At 34.9% G+C, this 15,169-nt stretch overlaps 2 protein-coding genes across 4 annotated transcripts; both read left to right on the forward strand.

Moving 5' to 3' along the window:
• The first annotated feature begins 1,493 nt into the window (after positions 1–1,493).
• On the forward strand, positions 1,494–9,907 carry LOC114372665 (homeobox protein HAT3.1-like). 2 transcript variants are annotated; one of them, XR_003658256.1, is made up of 10 exons: positions 1,494–1,680; positions 2,188–3,107; positions 5,706–5,871; positions 5,951–6,074; positions 6,160–6,272; positions 6,353–6,877; positions 7,113–7,391; positions 8,542–8,631; positions 8,716–9,152; positions 9,441–9,907. XR_003658256.1 is itself a non-coding variant. In XM_028330347.1 (9 exons), exons 2-9 carry the CDS (start codon positions 2,251–2,253, stop codon positions 9,022–9,024), a joined length of 2,463 nt encoding a protein of 820 aa, XP_028186148.1. In that variant the 5' UTR covers positions 1,494–1,680; positions 2,188–2,250; the 3' UTR covers positions 9,025–9,408. The 2 variants fall into 2 exon arrangements, 1 of the variants encoding a protein (XP_028186148.1); XM_028330347.1 differs by lacking the exon at positions 9,441–9,907 and having other exon boundaries at positions 8,716–9,408.
• A 563-nt stretch (positions 9,908–10,470) lies between these two features.
• On the forward strand, positions 10,471–15,036 carry LOC114372666 (TIP41-like protein). Of its 2 annotated transcripts, none has more exons than XM_028330349.1 (8): positions 10,471–10,685; positions 10,835–11,020; positions 11,238–11,328; positions 11,538–11,658; positions 12,044–12,099; positions 12,201–12,242; positions 12,514–12,642; positions 14,622–15,036. In XM_028330349.1, the coding sequence occupies exons 1-8, from the start codon at positions 10,540–10,542 to the stop codon at positions 14,724–14,726; spliced, it is 876 nt and encodes a 291-aa protein (XP_028186150.1). In that variant the 5' UTR covers positions 10,471–10,539; the 3' UTR covers positions 14,727–15,036. The 2 variants fall into 2 exon arrangements, with proteins under 2 accessions (XP_028186150.1, XP_028186149.1); XM_028330348.1 differs by having other exon boundaries at positions 10,477–10,685; positions 11,538–11,654; positions 12,040–12,099; positions 14,622–15,011.
• Positions 15,037–15,169: the final 133 nt, after the last annotated feature.

Raw genomic sequence — 15,169 nt, forward strand, 5'->3', positions numbered from 1 at the left:
GGGACTGTGAAATAAAGGGGGATATTGATTGATAATATGTCTTTTTGGCCTTTGTCCAAAAGTGAACAAGAGTGGCAGGGCTAGTGCTACACGCGCTACCTAATAATATACATATATGCTCTGATACGAATAGATGTTGCTTTTGGGGGGTTTCCACTTTGAAGAAACAACAAAAATCCTTTAAGCATGTGAGCCTGCATGAGAACAAGGTACAACTAGTAGACTCCATGAAGGAGACAAAGACGTACAATTGCTTGCATGCATGGCTCATTAATATTAATTAATGTCACCCAGTCCAGCAACTGCTAGTTCGGGAAACAGGAGGAATACCACTCTCACCACATTAAACTCCAGATATAAGCATAAAAAAGTACTCCAGATATTAATAATATCATAGAATAATTGAAGCTGACGTTAAATAATAATAATATATAATATATATGTTCTGACTATGAGAATAAGTAAGAAAAAAACAACTATCTGCATCAAGGTATTCTTTTGATGTGCCAATTTTGTTTTAGATAGATTTGGCCATTGTTTTTTTTTTTTTTATATATAACTTAAAGTATATATTTATATTATAGCTCTAGACGTTGCTTGTTAATTGATATCTTATTAATTTTTATTTATTTATTGTATAAAAATTAACATATTATGAGTCTTTTTCATGCTTGTAATTTAAATATCTAAATATTCTTTTAATAATGAATAGTGTAAAGATATACAATGCCATGTAGCAGTTGGACGAAGCTAGAAACCAAAATCATGATTTTTTTAAAAGTCGGAGGATTAAATATTTTAATTTTAAAATAAGAGATCAAAATTATAAATTTTTTAAAAAAATAGAAATTACATTTATGTTTATAAAAATTAAAATATTTTTATAAATTATTTACTTATAATATAACTATTAATATTTTGTTATAATATAAAGATGTTTTATTAAATTAATAATTAAATCAATATTATATATATATATATATATATATATTTGCAAAATTTTCTTTGTTTTAGAAAAGATAACCAATAGTTAAAGTAAAACTTGACTCTAAATTCAAAATGAAAAAATATATTCAATTATCTATTGTTCCCTACTTCACTTTTCTATATATTTATAGACTTAAAAAACAATGGCATGATTTCTCATTTTTAGGACTATTATTTTGAGACAAGAGAGCACATCAATAAGCTCGTGAAAGGCCAGGAACGGAGCCAAAATTACGATTCGAGGGGCTAATAAAAAAAATTATAATTTAATTTAAAAAATAAATTTTCACGTGCGTAATATATATATATATATATATATATATATATATATATATAATATTTTAAATAAATAAAACCTTTATAAAATCAGGACTATTTGCTTTTTTATCGTTTTAATTGCTGAGAAGCGCCAAACTGGGCCTATTGGAAGGTCCAATAGTGATGCCCTACGTTGTTTGTTCGAACGGTGGCCCAGATTTAGAGGAGTAAGGAGTAGTATAAACGAAGCACCGCTTTTTTCTCTCTTTGGCGCTGAGATTGAGAAAAGGGAACTCTCACGAAACTCAACTCTCTCTCTCTCTCACCCTCTTCGCTCGCACCCAATCGTCCCCATTTCATTTCATTTCAGATCGAACCCTTCTTCCTCCTCGTACTCCCTTTCCCATTCGCCGCGGAGTTACTCACACCCACACCGTAAGTTCCTCTTTCTCATCACTCCATTTCCGTCTCGTTTTTACCGTCTCTGGTTTCTCCGACTTGCTTCGCTTTGCTTTCTCCGACTTGCTTCGCTTTGCTTTCTCCTCTTTAAACCTCCCATCTTGTATTTCATATTCTTTTTTCAACTTGCCCTAGCTTAGCTCAATCATTTACACATACTCTCTTTCGACTCAAGGGCTTTGGTTCTTTCGTCGGGCGGAGTTAACTGCTTAAATATTTTTGTGACATTGTTATGTTGTTGTCGGCGTTGTCGAGGAAGTTGTGAAGAAGATTCGCTAATGAAAATAACTTCACTGTGCTAATGTTGTTGCTTTTTACTCTGTTCGATTTTTTTTTAGTTGAATTCAATCAACAATTGGCTAATTGGTGTGTGTCTGCTGTATGAGTGAATATTTTGGCTTTAATGTTTGTTTCACTTTCCCACTTCCATATCATATATGTCGTGGAAAAGCTCAATGATTATTATTTTTGGTTTGCTTGTAGTTACTAGGCTCGCATTCAGACTATAGTGGTGGATGCTACGGTGGTACGTGTTTCCTCAGAACTATGGCTAGTCCAACTGGAGAATTGACAAGCCATAACGACGGTACCACCGACCGGATGGGAACTGAACAATGTGAATTGTCAGAAAAAACGCCTCAGATAGGCTCTGAAGGTTTAGAGAATGAACAAAAGGAGCTTGGTACTGAGTTAACCAGTTCGGTTATTGAAGAAAAATCAAATCAAGTTTCTGCCATTGTAACAGAGAATGCCGTTATTCAACTGCCTGAACCGCTTCAACATGACTTACAAAAGAATTGCCAGACTGTAGAAGGTTCATGCCTTGAACAAAGTACTGTCGAAAAAGTCACTGTTGATTTATCTAATGATAAACCTGAAAACAAATGCAAACCATTGTCTGAAAATGTTCAAAGTGAACCCGTAGAATCCATTCCTGCCGTTGTTGTTGAAGGCCAAATGCAATCCAATCCATCTCAAGCGAATATGAGTTCTGTGAATGAATTATTGGATCAACCTTCTGGAGATGCTGTGAACAATATTAGTTCCAATTGTTCAGAAAAAATGTCTAATAGCCCAACTCATTCACAGTCTAGGCGCAAGGGTAAAAAGAACTCTAAATTATTGAAAAAGTATATGCTAAGGTCGTTAGGAAGCAGTGACAGAGCTTTGCGGTCAAGAACAAAAGAAAAACCCAAGGAACCTGAACCAACTAGTAATTTGGTTGATGGTAACAATAATGGAGTTAAGAGGAAAAGTGGGAGGAAGAAGAAAAAGAGAAAAGAGGAGGGAATTACTGATCAGTTTTCTAGAATCAGATCTCACTTAAGATATTTATTAAACCGAATAAGCTATGAAAACAGCTTGATTGATGCTTATTCTGGCGAGGGCTGGAAAGGATACAGGTATTTATATTTTATCATTATCTTGTGGTTGTGCTCTGTTTGACTTGTAATCTACATTGGATTTGCATCCTGATCTATGTTAGATCCTAGCTTATGTTTATTAATATCGTCTTTATTGGTTAATTGCTGGGAAACTGAAATGGAACTACATCTGGAATGTTCTGGTCATTAGTGCTTTAGAGTTTAGAGGCCTTACTTTAAAGTTTCAGGATAAGATGCCCTGTAACTTACCTTTTTACAGGTAAGAATGATTGTAGTCTTTTAACTGTTGTGTTTAAGTATCAGGATTATTATTGCATGGAGTCTTATTATGTATGAGTTCTGAAACAGTAAGCTATTGTGTTTTGAATGCAGGCTATCACTCCTTTTGTTGCATTTGGATAAAATAGTTTAATAATGGGATCTTAGATATTTGGATTTGACTTTGACATTGTATTCAAATATTATATCATATATTACAGGGCATTAAATTCTTTCCATAAATAAATGTAAGAAAATTAATTTTTATTTACTTTCCCTGTACTTGAATTTCCAGCTAAAGAGCGCTACAACTTGTCAAGAATACAATTAAGATCGTGATCTTCCTTATGTAATCGAGGGATTGCCGCACTGTGTCAATCCTAGAGACCATCTCTCTGGGTTGGATTTGTGTCTGCACCCGAGATTGCAACCTGTCATGCAATCATATTTTCCCCTGTATTCCTCTGTCTTCTTTGACCACTCGTTTGCGCAACTTGCTTCTCAGTTCTCACTTCCCTTGTCTTATTTGATTTGAATCCCTATCTTGCACTCTCAGGCTCTCTGCTCTAGCATTGCTGTGCGTTGTCTCCTCTCTGTTTTGCATCTGCACTGGTTTTAGTTCTTCTTCCTTTAACATTGTGCTGTGCGTGCTGTGCTTGGACAATGTTCTTCTTCTTCTCCTCCTTCTTCCTCTGTTCTTTCTCAAGTGGGGCTGCAGCTACTGCTATTGCCTTTTTTCCCCTTATCTATGTCATTTTTATCATATGTATAATTGTGAGTCTTCTGGTGGGATCTTATGATCTGTATTACAATCTGTTTTAAAATCCTTTGACTTACAATCTTTGACCCCATCCCGATACTCAATAAAATCTGGTTTTTGACAATACAATTCATGCATGAGTTTTCTGGGAGTGACAAAAGTATACCATTTGATTTTTTTCTTGATTATGTAAAAACACAATTACTAATATCTATCACTATATGCAACCTTGTATGTAAGAGTGTATAAGTAGTGTACTTAGTTTAGTTTACTACTATAGTTAGTTAACAGTTAGCTTTAGTTACTTTTCAGTTACAACTGAATCTCAACAGTACAAGTACTGTTATTGTTAGAAATCTCAATGCCTTTTGTAAATTCTACAATGAGATATACAAATCTCTTTCTCTCTCTCTCTCTAGAGTTCTAATATGGTATCAGAGCTTTTTGATTTACTGTAGTTAGTTACTCGTATACACTACTTATACACTCTTACATTGTATGATTTGAATTTTATCTTTAATGCTTCATGTGCTTTGGGATTCATTCAATTTGGTCCCTTGCTGTTTTCTTCTCTTACCTTTCTATCACTAAACAAATTGGCTTGAAACAAAAATTTTATGCAGTATCACAATCTCACTACAGGATTAAGCTACTGAGCTAGTAAATCAGTTGTTTCAAGCTATAAGAGTATTATAAGGAGCTGCAGTTATTCAACTGCAGACTCAGTTAGTTAGTATTAGTTTTCTAACAGCTGTTGACGGCTTTTAGTTTAGTTAGTGGCAGTTATATGAATGTTAATTCTTCTAACAAATCTGTCTATAAATACCTCTTTGTAATCTTTAGACAGTGGGCTAATGATAATATTTTCACTCCTTACTTTCATTTCTTTTTTCTCTCTATTCTCTTAGTTTAGAAAATTTATGAGAAGCTTATCCTCTGTGTGCTACATCTTTATTTGTGTTGTTGAACAAAATATTTTTACTCTGATATTTTGGAAATTACATATACAGATACAAACGTAGTTTAATCCACATGCATTCTTTAGTATTTTTATCATGATTCTTTATTCCTATCCTTTCTGTATCTGTAGAGATGATGACATTATATGCGTGTTTGAATGAGCATTGACAAAATTGTTTTTGAAAGGAATTGGTTTTGGTTAAAATTGATTTTGAAGTGATGTGATTTATGTTTGAATGTATTCATTATAGAATCAAGTTAGGAGTAAAATTCAAAGTTGCTTCAACTCAGAATTAATTCTGAGCCCAGAATCAATTTTGAAATCTCCTCAAACGTGAAACCAAACATGTAAGAATTTATCCAAAATCTATTCTGAACCCAAAATCAATTCTCCAACGTGAAATCAAATTCACACTGTATTTTTTTTGTAGCCTTAGCTAAGAGTTTGTTTGATCTTGTCTTCTAGGGGTTTGTTTGCTCCTGTTTTTTTGTGAACCTTAGTATAATTGGTAGTTCCACTACTAAAAAGCTGTATCATGGATTTGTGAACCTTCAAATGCTTGAAATTGTTTTATTTTTTTATTTTTTTTTGAGGTGGTAATTTTGTGTCTATTGGTTTGATTGTGATAACTTTGCAGTATCGAAAAGTTAAAGCCTGAGAAGGAGCTTCAGCGGGCTAAGTCGGAAATTCTTCGACGCAAATTGAAAATTAGGGATCTATTTCAAAATTTGGATTCATTGTGTGCCGAAGGAAAGTTTCCAGAATCTTTGTTTGATTCTGCAGGAGAGATTGACAGTGAGGATGTAGGTTAATCCTTTATATTAATTCCTGAATTTTCTCTAGGATTTTGGAGATGTGAGTACTTTAAATATTATGGTGCAGATATTTTGTGCAAAATGCCAGTCCAAAGAGTTGAGCACTAATAATGATATAATTCTTTGTGATGGTGTTTGTGACCGTGGATTTCACCAGCTCTGTTTGGATCCTCCGATGTTAACTGAAGACAGTAATCCCCTGGTCTACCTTATTGATTGGTAACTTTGTTCTTTCAAGTTATTTATCATTTATATATTTACTTCTGTGGCTTACAGTTCCACCTGGCGATGAGGGTTGGTTATGCCCAGGATGTGATTGCAAAGATGACTGCATGGACCTTGTTAACGACTCCTTCGGAACAAGTCTCTCTATTAGTGACACCTGGGAGGTCAGTGGCCAATTTTAGTCTCTTCTGTCAATCATTAATATTTTGGATCTTCCTATCCTGATTATATGTCCGGTGTTTAGAGAGTCTTTCCTGAAGCAGCATCATTTGCTGGAAATAATATGGATAACAACTCGGGAGTTCCTTCTGATGATTCTGATGATGATGATTATAATCCTAATGGTCCAGATGATGTGAAAGTTGAAGGGGATGAGTCAAGTTCTGATGAATCTGAGTATGCTTCTGCTTCTGAGAAATTGGAGGGTGGTTCACACGAGGATCAATACTTGGGCCTTCCATCTGAAGATTCTGATGATGGTGATTATGATCCTGATGCTCCAGATGTTGAATGTAAAGTCAATGAAAAAAGTTCAAGCTCTGATTTCACTTCTGACTCCGAGGATCTTGCTGCTGCAATTGAGGATAACACATCCCCTGGACAGGATGGAGGCATCAGTTCCAGCAAAAAAAAGGGTAAAGTTGGTAAGAAGCTATCTCTGCCCGATGAACTGTCATCTTTACTAGAGCCAGATTCTGGCCAAGAGGCTCCCACTCCTGTTTCTGGGAAAAGACATGTGGAAAGGTTGGACTACAAAAAGCTGTATGAGGTAAGTTCATTTTCATGGCATAAGGTTTAAAATACTACTCTTTGAGTCTACATGCATGTTCTGTCTTCTCATTTGAAGTAGGATATACATTGTATAAATTGACAAATGATACATAATGATAATGCTTATAGAGTAAGCATACATGGGTGAGTATGTAGAGTCAACATTAGTTATTGTCCCATTCTTTGGTTTCATTCCTCTCCCAATATTTTAGGCAGTCATCTTTCATTTGTAGGAGACGTATCACAGTGATACGAGTGATGATGAAGATTGGAATGACACTGCTGCTCCAAGTGGAAAAAAGAAACTCACTGGCAATGTAACTCCAGTGTCACCAAATGGAAATGCTTCAAATAATTCTATACATACTCCTAAGAGGAATGCTCATCAGAATAATGTTGAAAATACAAATAATTCACCCACTAAATCACTTGAGGGCTGTTCGAAATCTGGTTCCAGGGATAAAAAGTCTGGATCTTCAGCACACAAAAGACTAGGAGAAGCCGTAGTTCAGGTAAGTAATTAAATTTGGTTTTTAAATTTATTCTGTTTAGAGATTCTTTCAATCCAGTTTCTAATTTGCATACTTACCTCCTAATTGTCTTTCAATTATATTGTGGCCTATAGTTATATTCATAATTGATAATACCACATGCTAAATTAAAGTGTGTAAAAGACTTTTGGTTGTGAGGGGGGTGGGGGAGTATTGTTTTTCTTTTGATCATATTTTGATTTCATAATAAACAATATTCTACAATTACAACATTTCATATACTGGCAATAGCGAACAGAGAACAAGGATGATATCATGAAAGACCTGTGTTAGAGAACATTTACTGCAACAAAAAGAAAGGGCAGAACAATCTCAAAGAGAGAGCAGGGAACAGTGAGAGTGAGCTGAACAGAATGTCTGAGATAGTGCCAGAGAACAGAGCAGGTCTGGAAACACTAGGAAGGTGCTGGAAAAATGTCAGGCAGGGGACAGTGCTAGAGAATAGTGTGTCTTGTTTGACAATTATTTGTTTGACTTGTTAGAACTGTAAAAATATTTAAAATAAGTATGAGTATATAGAAAATATGAATGAAATAGTGAAAGTACAAATAGGTTTCTAAGAAAATTCTAGGATGCATTAATATCAATCTTAGAATTTGGGCAGAGGGTCTAACTCAATCCTATAAAACTAACTTGTAACTCAAGGACTGCCCAAGCTTTATGAACTTTATTTAATCTATATCTTTAATCAATGTGGGATTAAACACCACCATTGAGGCTGCAATTTAAGGCTGACTAGGTGAACTGCAATTAAGGCGGCTTTCCAACAAGTCATCCCAGACTTTAGAGAAAAATGAATAGACAAAGAGGGTGTTCATCGTCTTTTCCAGAACTCAAACATCATTGCTATGAGCCACCTTTATGCTGCAGCTGCATCAAGCCATCATCCACCTTCTGCTGGATGCTTTAAAGCCTGCATCTCTTTATTTAAATGACCTGCTTGTCTCAGTATGAATTGACCTACAGCTTGCATAGCAGCTTATCTTGTACCATTGATTTATATATATTTTTTTCTATCTTTCCATTCAAGAGGAGGTGGACAGCATGCACACATTTGCATGGATGTTCAGGTAAAGGGCTTACCTTAGAATGACTATTTTTGTATTTTCAGAGACTTCACAAATCTTTTAAAGAAAATCAGTATCCAGATAGAACCACAAAAGAAAGCTTGGCACAAGAACTTGGACTTACTTATCAGCAGGTCATATCTTTTAGTTTTTCACTTTCAGTGAACACATTTTATTTTTCTCGTGACTTTCTGAATTTACCATTCTTTTTCACTCAGGTTGCCAAATGGTTTGGCAATACACGTTGGAGCTTCCGGCATTCATCACAAATGGAAACCAATTCAGGTAGAAATGCTTCACAGCAAGTTACTGATGGCAGAGCTGAAAATGAGGGGGAGAAGGAATGTGAATTAATATCTCCGGAGTTCAGTGGAGAAAAATCAAAAACCCCAAACTCTAGAAAAAGGAAGCATTTGTCAGAACCCCTATCTGAAGCACAGCTGGATATCAATGGCTCAGCAGCAAGTTCACCAAATGTTCATCTAACGCAAATAGGCAATAAAATGAAGACAAGGAAAAGGAAATGATACTTAGTTGAGAAGTCGGGTTTAACCTTTTCCTAAGGCTTCAAATTGCAGTATCCATCCTTTTGTGAGATTGAGATCCCATGAGATGATCAGCTCAGATCTCGATGGATTTGTTTCCATTTAGGAAGGTAATCTTGTGTGCCATTGTATTTTTTAAAAATAGCTTTCCAGGTATTGATCTCTGGTGAGTTGTTTTGCCTCTCTTGCAAACACTAAAAATAGTTCAGTTATTAGTTTTTAAATTTTTATTTTTTTTATTTACAGAAATCTCATTCCTTGTTCCAAATGATGTTTTTTCCCTCCTTTTAAGGGGTTTACTAACATTACAAAAAAGAAAAGAAAAAAAACGATGAAAATAGGGGAACAATTTATTTTTGTACCTCAGGATTCAATGCCATTACTGTGTTAACCTGCAGGGAACCCTAGTAAATATTGCAGCTTATGTGTTTGACTGTTCACAATGTATGGATATGGCTCTCATCTTGCATTGATCGTGTGTGGTTCGACATTCAAGGTGGGTTGTTTTCGGGAATCATGAAGCTGCTACGTTGGTCAATTGTTGGCAATCCCCATTTCCTTTAAACAAAAATTTGTCATGGATCTGTGATTTGAGTAATAGAGTGGGGGGATGGGAGCATCATATATTCCAATTGCTGCATGCACATTGCTTAACTTAATAACCTATTATTATTGTGAGGAATGGAAGTAAAATAACACATTGAGGGACGCGTGGTTTGATAATTTTGGTTGGCTATAGTCGTTTGCAAATGCCCAAGTTGGGCTTGTAATATATTCTGGTAGTGGAAACTGGGAATGACCGCATTAAAAGGGGGAAAATACGCATAATATGATATTGGCAATAGTTAAACTTGGCTATTCTGAAGACTTGCCTTCAATTTCAAGGTGGTCTACCGTAGTAACTCTGTAGTTTACTGAAAAGAAATAATCTTTGACTGACTTTTAAAATAATTACTACAAAAACTTAATAAATTTATCAACCAAAACTTAATTGTGATTGAATAGTGTTGTTAAAGTCATGTACATTATAGTGTATGAGTCGGATTGTTTAAATTTACTTGTTGAGATCAATGTGTTTGGTTAACTATTAATTAAGAATCAAGTTTTACCCACAAGGATGACTTCCCGTCTCATGGGAAATAAACTCTCAGCCCTTCCTCTAAGAACAATGGGTGAACATGAAAATGATTGCTCTAAGCATTATTGCATTACTTCTTAACAAGCATGAGAGTAAATTTTCCGACCCCATATTACTGGTAATAAAAACGCTCCCAAATTTAAGTGAGAAGATGCTGTAGGTTAGTTTTTATAGGGTGCAGAAAGGAAAAGGCCCAGGTCCAAACTTTGTTAATTTCGAAAAATCGGCCCGACCCGTATATCCCGGCGTAGCGACTGTGTCGGTGAGGTTAAGAGGGCCTGATTGAAGGGCCCATATTCAATACCCAATTCTTAATACCGAGTCTCTGTGACTCAAACTCGAAGGTGAAGGTGAAGGTGATGATGGAATTGGAAGTCGACGAGAACGACTTGAAAGCCGCCGGTGCTGAGCTCTTCGTCGACGGTGGTCGGCGCGGCATTCGCATCAATGGCTGGGTGATCGAGACTCGGAGGCACTCCATACTCAACTCTTCCACACTCCAAGAGTGAGTCATCCTCGCATCACACTTAACCCTAGCTCCTCTAATTTGAATTGTCGAGAGTTTAACAAAGCGTTTTTATTAAGCTGGCTATTGATTTGTTGGATGAGAAATCCGAGAATTTTGTTTTGATGATGAATGTGTGTACCCTGAAGGTGGGAACAGAATCTCGATACGTCTCATTTACCAGAAATGGTTTTTGGGGAAAACACTTTGATTCTAAAACACTTGAGCAGTGGCACCAACATTCATTTTAATGCATTTGATGCTCTACGTGGCTGGAAACAGGAAGCATTGCCGCCAGTTGAAGTTCCTGCGGCGGCTAAATGGAAATTTAGAAGGTGATAGCTATTGGCATGTGCACTTTCATGTTTACGTATAACTCAAAATCCTGTTAATTTTGCTTAGATTCATTTTCTATCTTTTCTTTCTAGGAAGAAATTTTTATCGAGTGTGAAATTTTCTGGTAATTGCTTGCGCTGTCTAACCCTCCTATTGAATAGGATATGTAAATGACCATGCTGTTAGTCTCACACTCTTTTTGGGAAAAATGTGCAGCAAGCCCTCTCAGCAAGTAATACTTGATTACGACTATACATTTACAACACCTTATTGTGGAAGTGGCACTATGGAGATTGATAAAGATCCGGTATGCGTTCCTTCTTTGTTTCTCCACAGACTAATCTGGTATCCTAAATGCCATTTTTCATATATTTGAATCACGTTTACAATTTTGCAGTATGAGTTTTCTGATGCCCGCAGCTACATATTGGGCCTTTTGTAATAAGAAAATAAGGAAAATTGCATTAATATGTTTATTTATGCTTTATTCAAGATATTTATTTTTTTGTATGGTAGAATAAGGGAGAGAGAGAGACTTCTAAGGAAACCAGTGATATCCATTGGGAAGACTGCAAGGATCAAATTGATGTAGTTGCACTAGCATCCAAGGAGCCAATACTTTTCTATGATGAGGTGGGTAGTGAGTACCTTGAATGATTACTTAGCAAACCTCTATGTACAGATTTCTTTTTGCATGCCGATCTTTTTGTGAGAATCAATTTTGCATTGTTTGTGAAGAGAGAGCTCAAGTGAAAGAAAGAAAAAACATATAATTATTGTCCTCATCATTTCTTTACCATTGTGCTCCTTGTTTTAAAAATTGATCTTGCTGTTAATCTGCGAAGGTGAAATAGTTTAGTGAAATGTGCTTTATATTAATGATAGTCAAGAACTAAAAATCCAAAATAGATATGTTCATATTTTTCTTGTTTAAGTGTCTGACCTATAATAAATTGTCCATAGTCTCTTCCTTGATGGTATGTACTTTACATCCTAATTGAATCCTCATTGTGAACAGGTAGTGTTATATGAGGATGAACTCGCTGATAATGGAGTATCACTTCTTACTGTAAAAGTGGTAATCCTCATTGGTTTCTTTTGTTGATTGGGGGTTTGATAGTTGTTATGCAAATTAATATGATTACCAATGACTGATGGTATCACCTTTTGGTTTTACAGAGAGTCATGCCAAGCTCTTGGTTTCTGCTGTTGCAATTCTGGGTGAGCTACTCCCTATTTGTTTACTGAATTAGTAAATTTCTTCAGTCTTTTAAGTGAAGTTTGGCTAGCAAATTAGGTATTTCATTATTATTACTGTTATGGTTGATCTGGTAAATCATGTTGATCTTATAAAATACTGAAGTTATCGCTTAGGATCTATAATGCACCTGACAAACTTTGAAATTGGTGTCACTGTGTCAGCACATTTACTTGCTTCACATCACTTTCCCTAAACTTATAATTTTAACTGATTACTCTGGTACTGATACAGCTTAGAGTTGATGGAGTGTTGATTAGACTGAGAGAAACACGTATGCATTGTGTATTTGGTGGAAATACAAATCCCATTATACTTCGAGAGAGTTGCTGGAGAGAATCTACATTTCAAGATTTGTCTGCTGTAAGTTTGTGTTAGCATCACGTGATATGTTCTTTATATTTATTCTGAATGATACTCTTTGTCTGTTGTTGACCGTAGTAAATACAGAAACAAAGTGAGTGGATGCTTGTCTATTGCTCTCTGTGCTGAGCTAGTAAAAATTAAGGACTCTAGGTTGTTTGTCTACTGCTTTTTTACTTTCCTATGCATGTTTGTTTTTTTGTTGTATGAGATCATGGATGAAGTGCCATAGTGTTAGCCAAATGGCTTCAGCAACTCAAAAGGAAGGGTTTTTCAGTTATGAACTCAAAATTCTTTAAAAAATTAATTTGTTGTCATTTGAAGTCCCTATATATATATATATACATCCATTAGAAAATAGAAACATCAATTTTATCATGAGTAACTGAGTTGGTTAAGATATGGTCACTTATCCTTCTAGAAAAATGACATTTAATTATGTTAAGGTATTAATCCTTTTTTTGGCCTATATAAACTATTATGATATGCTAGTAATGATTATTTTGATTCAAGCCTTTTGGAATTGAAATATTTTCAATTTAATCAATATGCACCTGTCACAGATTAAATCACAAAACAGAGAGCATGTTTTCAGATAATCTACTATATAGAGATTGTAATCTGTTAAATCAATTTAATGTGATATTTGGAAATCATAAAGAACAATTGAATTTGTTAAATGAATCTTGTAATCTATTGATTCCTATGACAGAATGATATGTTTATCGTTTTGAAGCTTTAATCTGTTAGCAACTAATTTAATAGATTATAACTAAATTATTACCCATTTAAATTATTGATTTTATGTCTTTGAGTGCTAATTTATGAGCTTGAAGTTTGATCTCTTGTACTTGCAAGTAATTGTCTTCATCTAAACTCTTCTTGAGATCCTTATTGAGATAATTTTTTTCTACGTATGGTCATTTTTGGGTTAATACTATGAACCTATTTTTATCTCGTAAGTTCTAATTACCCATATAAATGTTAGGTAATAAGAACAGTTAATAATACTTATTGTTGTAAGAGAACCACTGGTTTTCACTGGGCTTCTAACTTTTGGGTGGGAGATCTTGTTGCCATATAGTTACTAGAATATATGAATAAATAATTCTGAGAGATATATGTAAATATCTTGCTTTTGATTACCAAGATTTTGTTAATGAAGTAACTGAGGAGAATGCAATAAATAGATAATTGAGTATGAAAGAGACCACTCCTGTGAAGCTACTGAAGTGAGGGCAAGCTACTTTGAGTGGAGAAGGGAATGAAATAGAAATGCAAAATTGATTTTGTTTTGTCATTGTTGGTTTAGTTTAAAAGATAAAAAATTGATTCATAAGGTCTGTTAGATGTGTAAATAATAGAAGGGAAATGTCAATCTTATAAAATCGTCATTTTGTTCATTGCATAAAATAATATAATAAAAAAATTCTGGTCCCACACAAGCTGTCATATTTTCTAGTTTATTCTCTGCCCTGTCCCTGTTTGTCTGGACAGATTGGAATACGAGGTCTCCTTTGATGCATTTCCTCCTAATATCTTCATTTATCTGGTCTTTTTTGCTAATAAACAGAAGGAAGGATAGGGCTCTTCTTCAGTGAGCAGTGGGTGTATATATCATACTTTATTTTAAGGATGAATACATCTCTACTTATTTACTTTCAGAGGTTTTTTCCCTTGAGAAAGCATGTCTAATCTCAATTATTTCTCATTCTTCTCTTTAAAATCTGTCCAGCTCAAATGAGTCTGTTTTCAAGCCTTGTGACAATGACAGCTGGCCAAGTGACTGGTGGTAGTGATAGACTGTTTTAGTTTTTTCTAGTATCATAGCTTTAGCTTTTTGTTCCCATGTTTTCGTCTTATCCTTGTACTGCTTTTATCTCTGTCTAGTTGCTTTGGCATGGCTATCATTTTCAAGTTATAATTTTTTTGTTGAGCGCCTTTCTAATTGTACTTGACTGTCTGATTGATTGATGCAGAAAGGGCACCCTTTTGATTCTGGTGCGTATGGTGATCCAAGTTTCATCAGCCAGAAGCTCCCCATCATAATGCATAAGACCCAAAAGCTTGTAATTTCCTCTTAAAGTTATAAGACTGTAAATTCCCATATTGCAAAAGTGTTTCTGATCAATTCTTAATATGTATTCATCTTTTACCATGGCTGGTTGAAACCATAAGTTGCTTATTATGAGATAAGCTCTAGATGCATGCTAATCATGTTTTGTTCTTGTACGAAAGGTTGGAGGGAGGGTTGATCTAACTACTATTTATGTGAGGGACTCATTTACATGAAAAATGTAGAAGTTACAGTTATTATATAGGTTGGAGTTTTTATAATTTATCATACGAACTTATGTATTTGGTCACAATTTTAACTACTAAAATTTTCTATTAGTTATAACTTTTCATGTTCTTCTCAAAAGTATAATAATCTTTCATTTTCAAGGGGCTAAACTCGTTGGGAAACAGAAAATGCATGGAACCGAGCAGACGCTCACACTTACACTAGGCAATTTGGAAAGACTTT

This window comes from Glycine soja, chromosome 10 (assembly GCF_004193775.1).
Source record: "Glycine soja cultivar W05 chromosome 10, ASM419377v2, whole genome shotgun sequence".
Classification (NCBI taxonomy): domain Eukaryota; kingdom Viridiplantae; phylum Streptophyta; class Magnoliopsida; order Fabales; family Fabaceae; genus Glycine; species Glycine soja.

What these genes read in the sequence shown, in the direction of transcription:
- LOC114372666 (XM_028330349.1), top strand. Translation starts at nt 10,540, where the DNA reads ATGATGGAATTGGAAGTCGACGAGAACGACTTGAAAGCCGCCGGTGCT. An exon ending in GCTAAATGGAAATTTAGAAG is followed by an intron (nt 11,021 to 11,237) that starts GTGATAGCTATT and finishes AAAAATGTGCAG; the next exon opens with CAAGCCCTCTCAGCAAGTAA. An exon ending in TGGAGATTGATAAAGATCCG is followed by an intron (nt 11,329 to 11,537) that starts GTATGCGTTCCT and finishes TTTGTATGGTAG; the next exon opens with AATAAGGGAGAGAGAGAGAC.
- LOC114372665 (XM_028330347.1), top strand. Translation starts at nt 2,251, where the DNA reads ATGGCTAGTCCAACTGGAGAATTGACAAGCCATAACGACGGTACCACC. An exon ending in GAGGGCTGGAAAGGATACAG is followed by an intron (nt 3,108 to 5,705) that starts GTATTTATATTT and finishes ATAACTTTGCAG; the next exon opens with TATCGAAAAGTTAAAGCCTG. An exon ending in ACTACAAAAAGCTGTATGAG is followed by an intron (nt 6,878 to 7,112) that starts GTAAGTTCATTT and finishes TTTCATTTGTAG; the next exon opens with GAGACGTATCACAGTGATAC.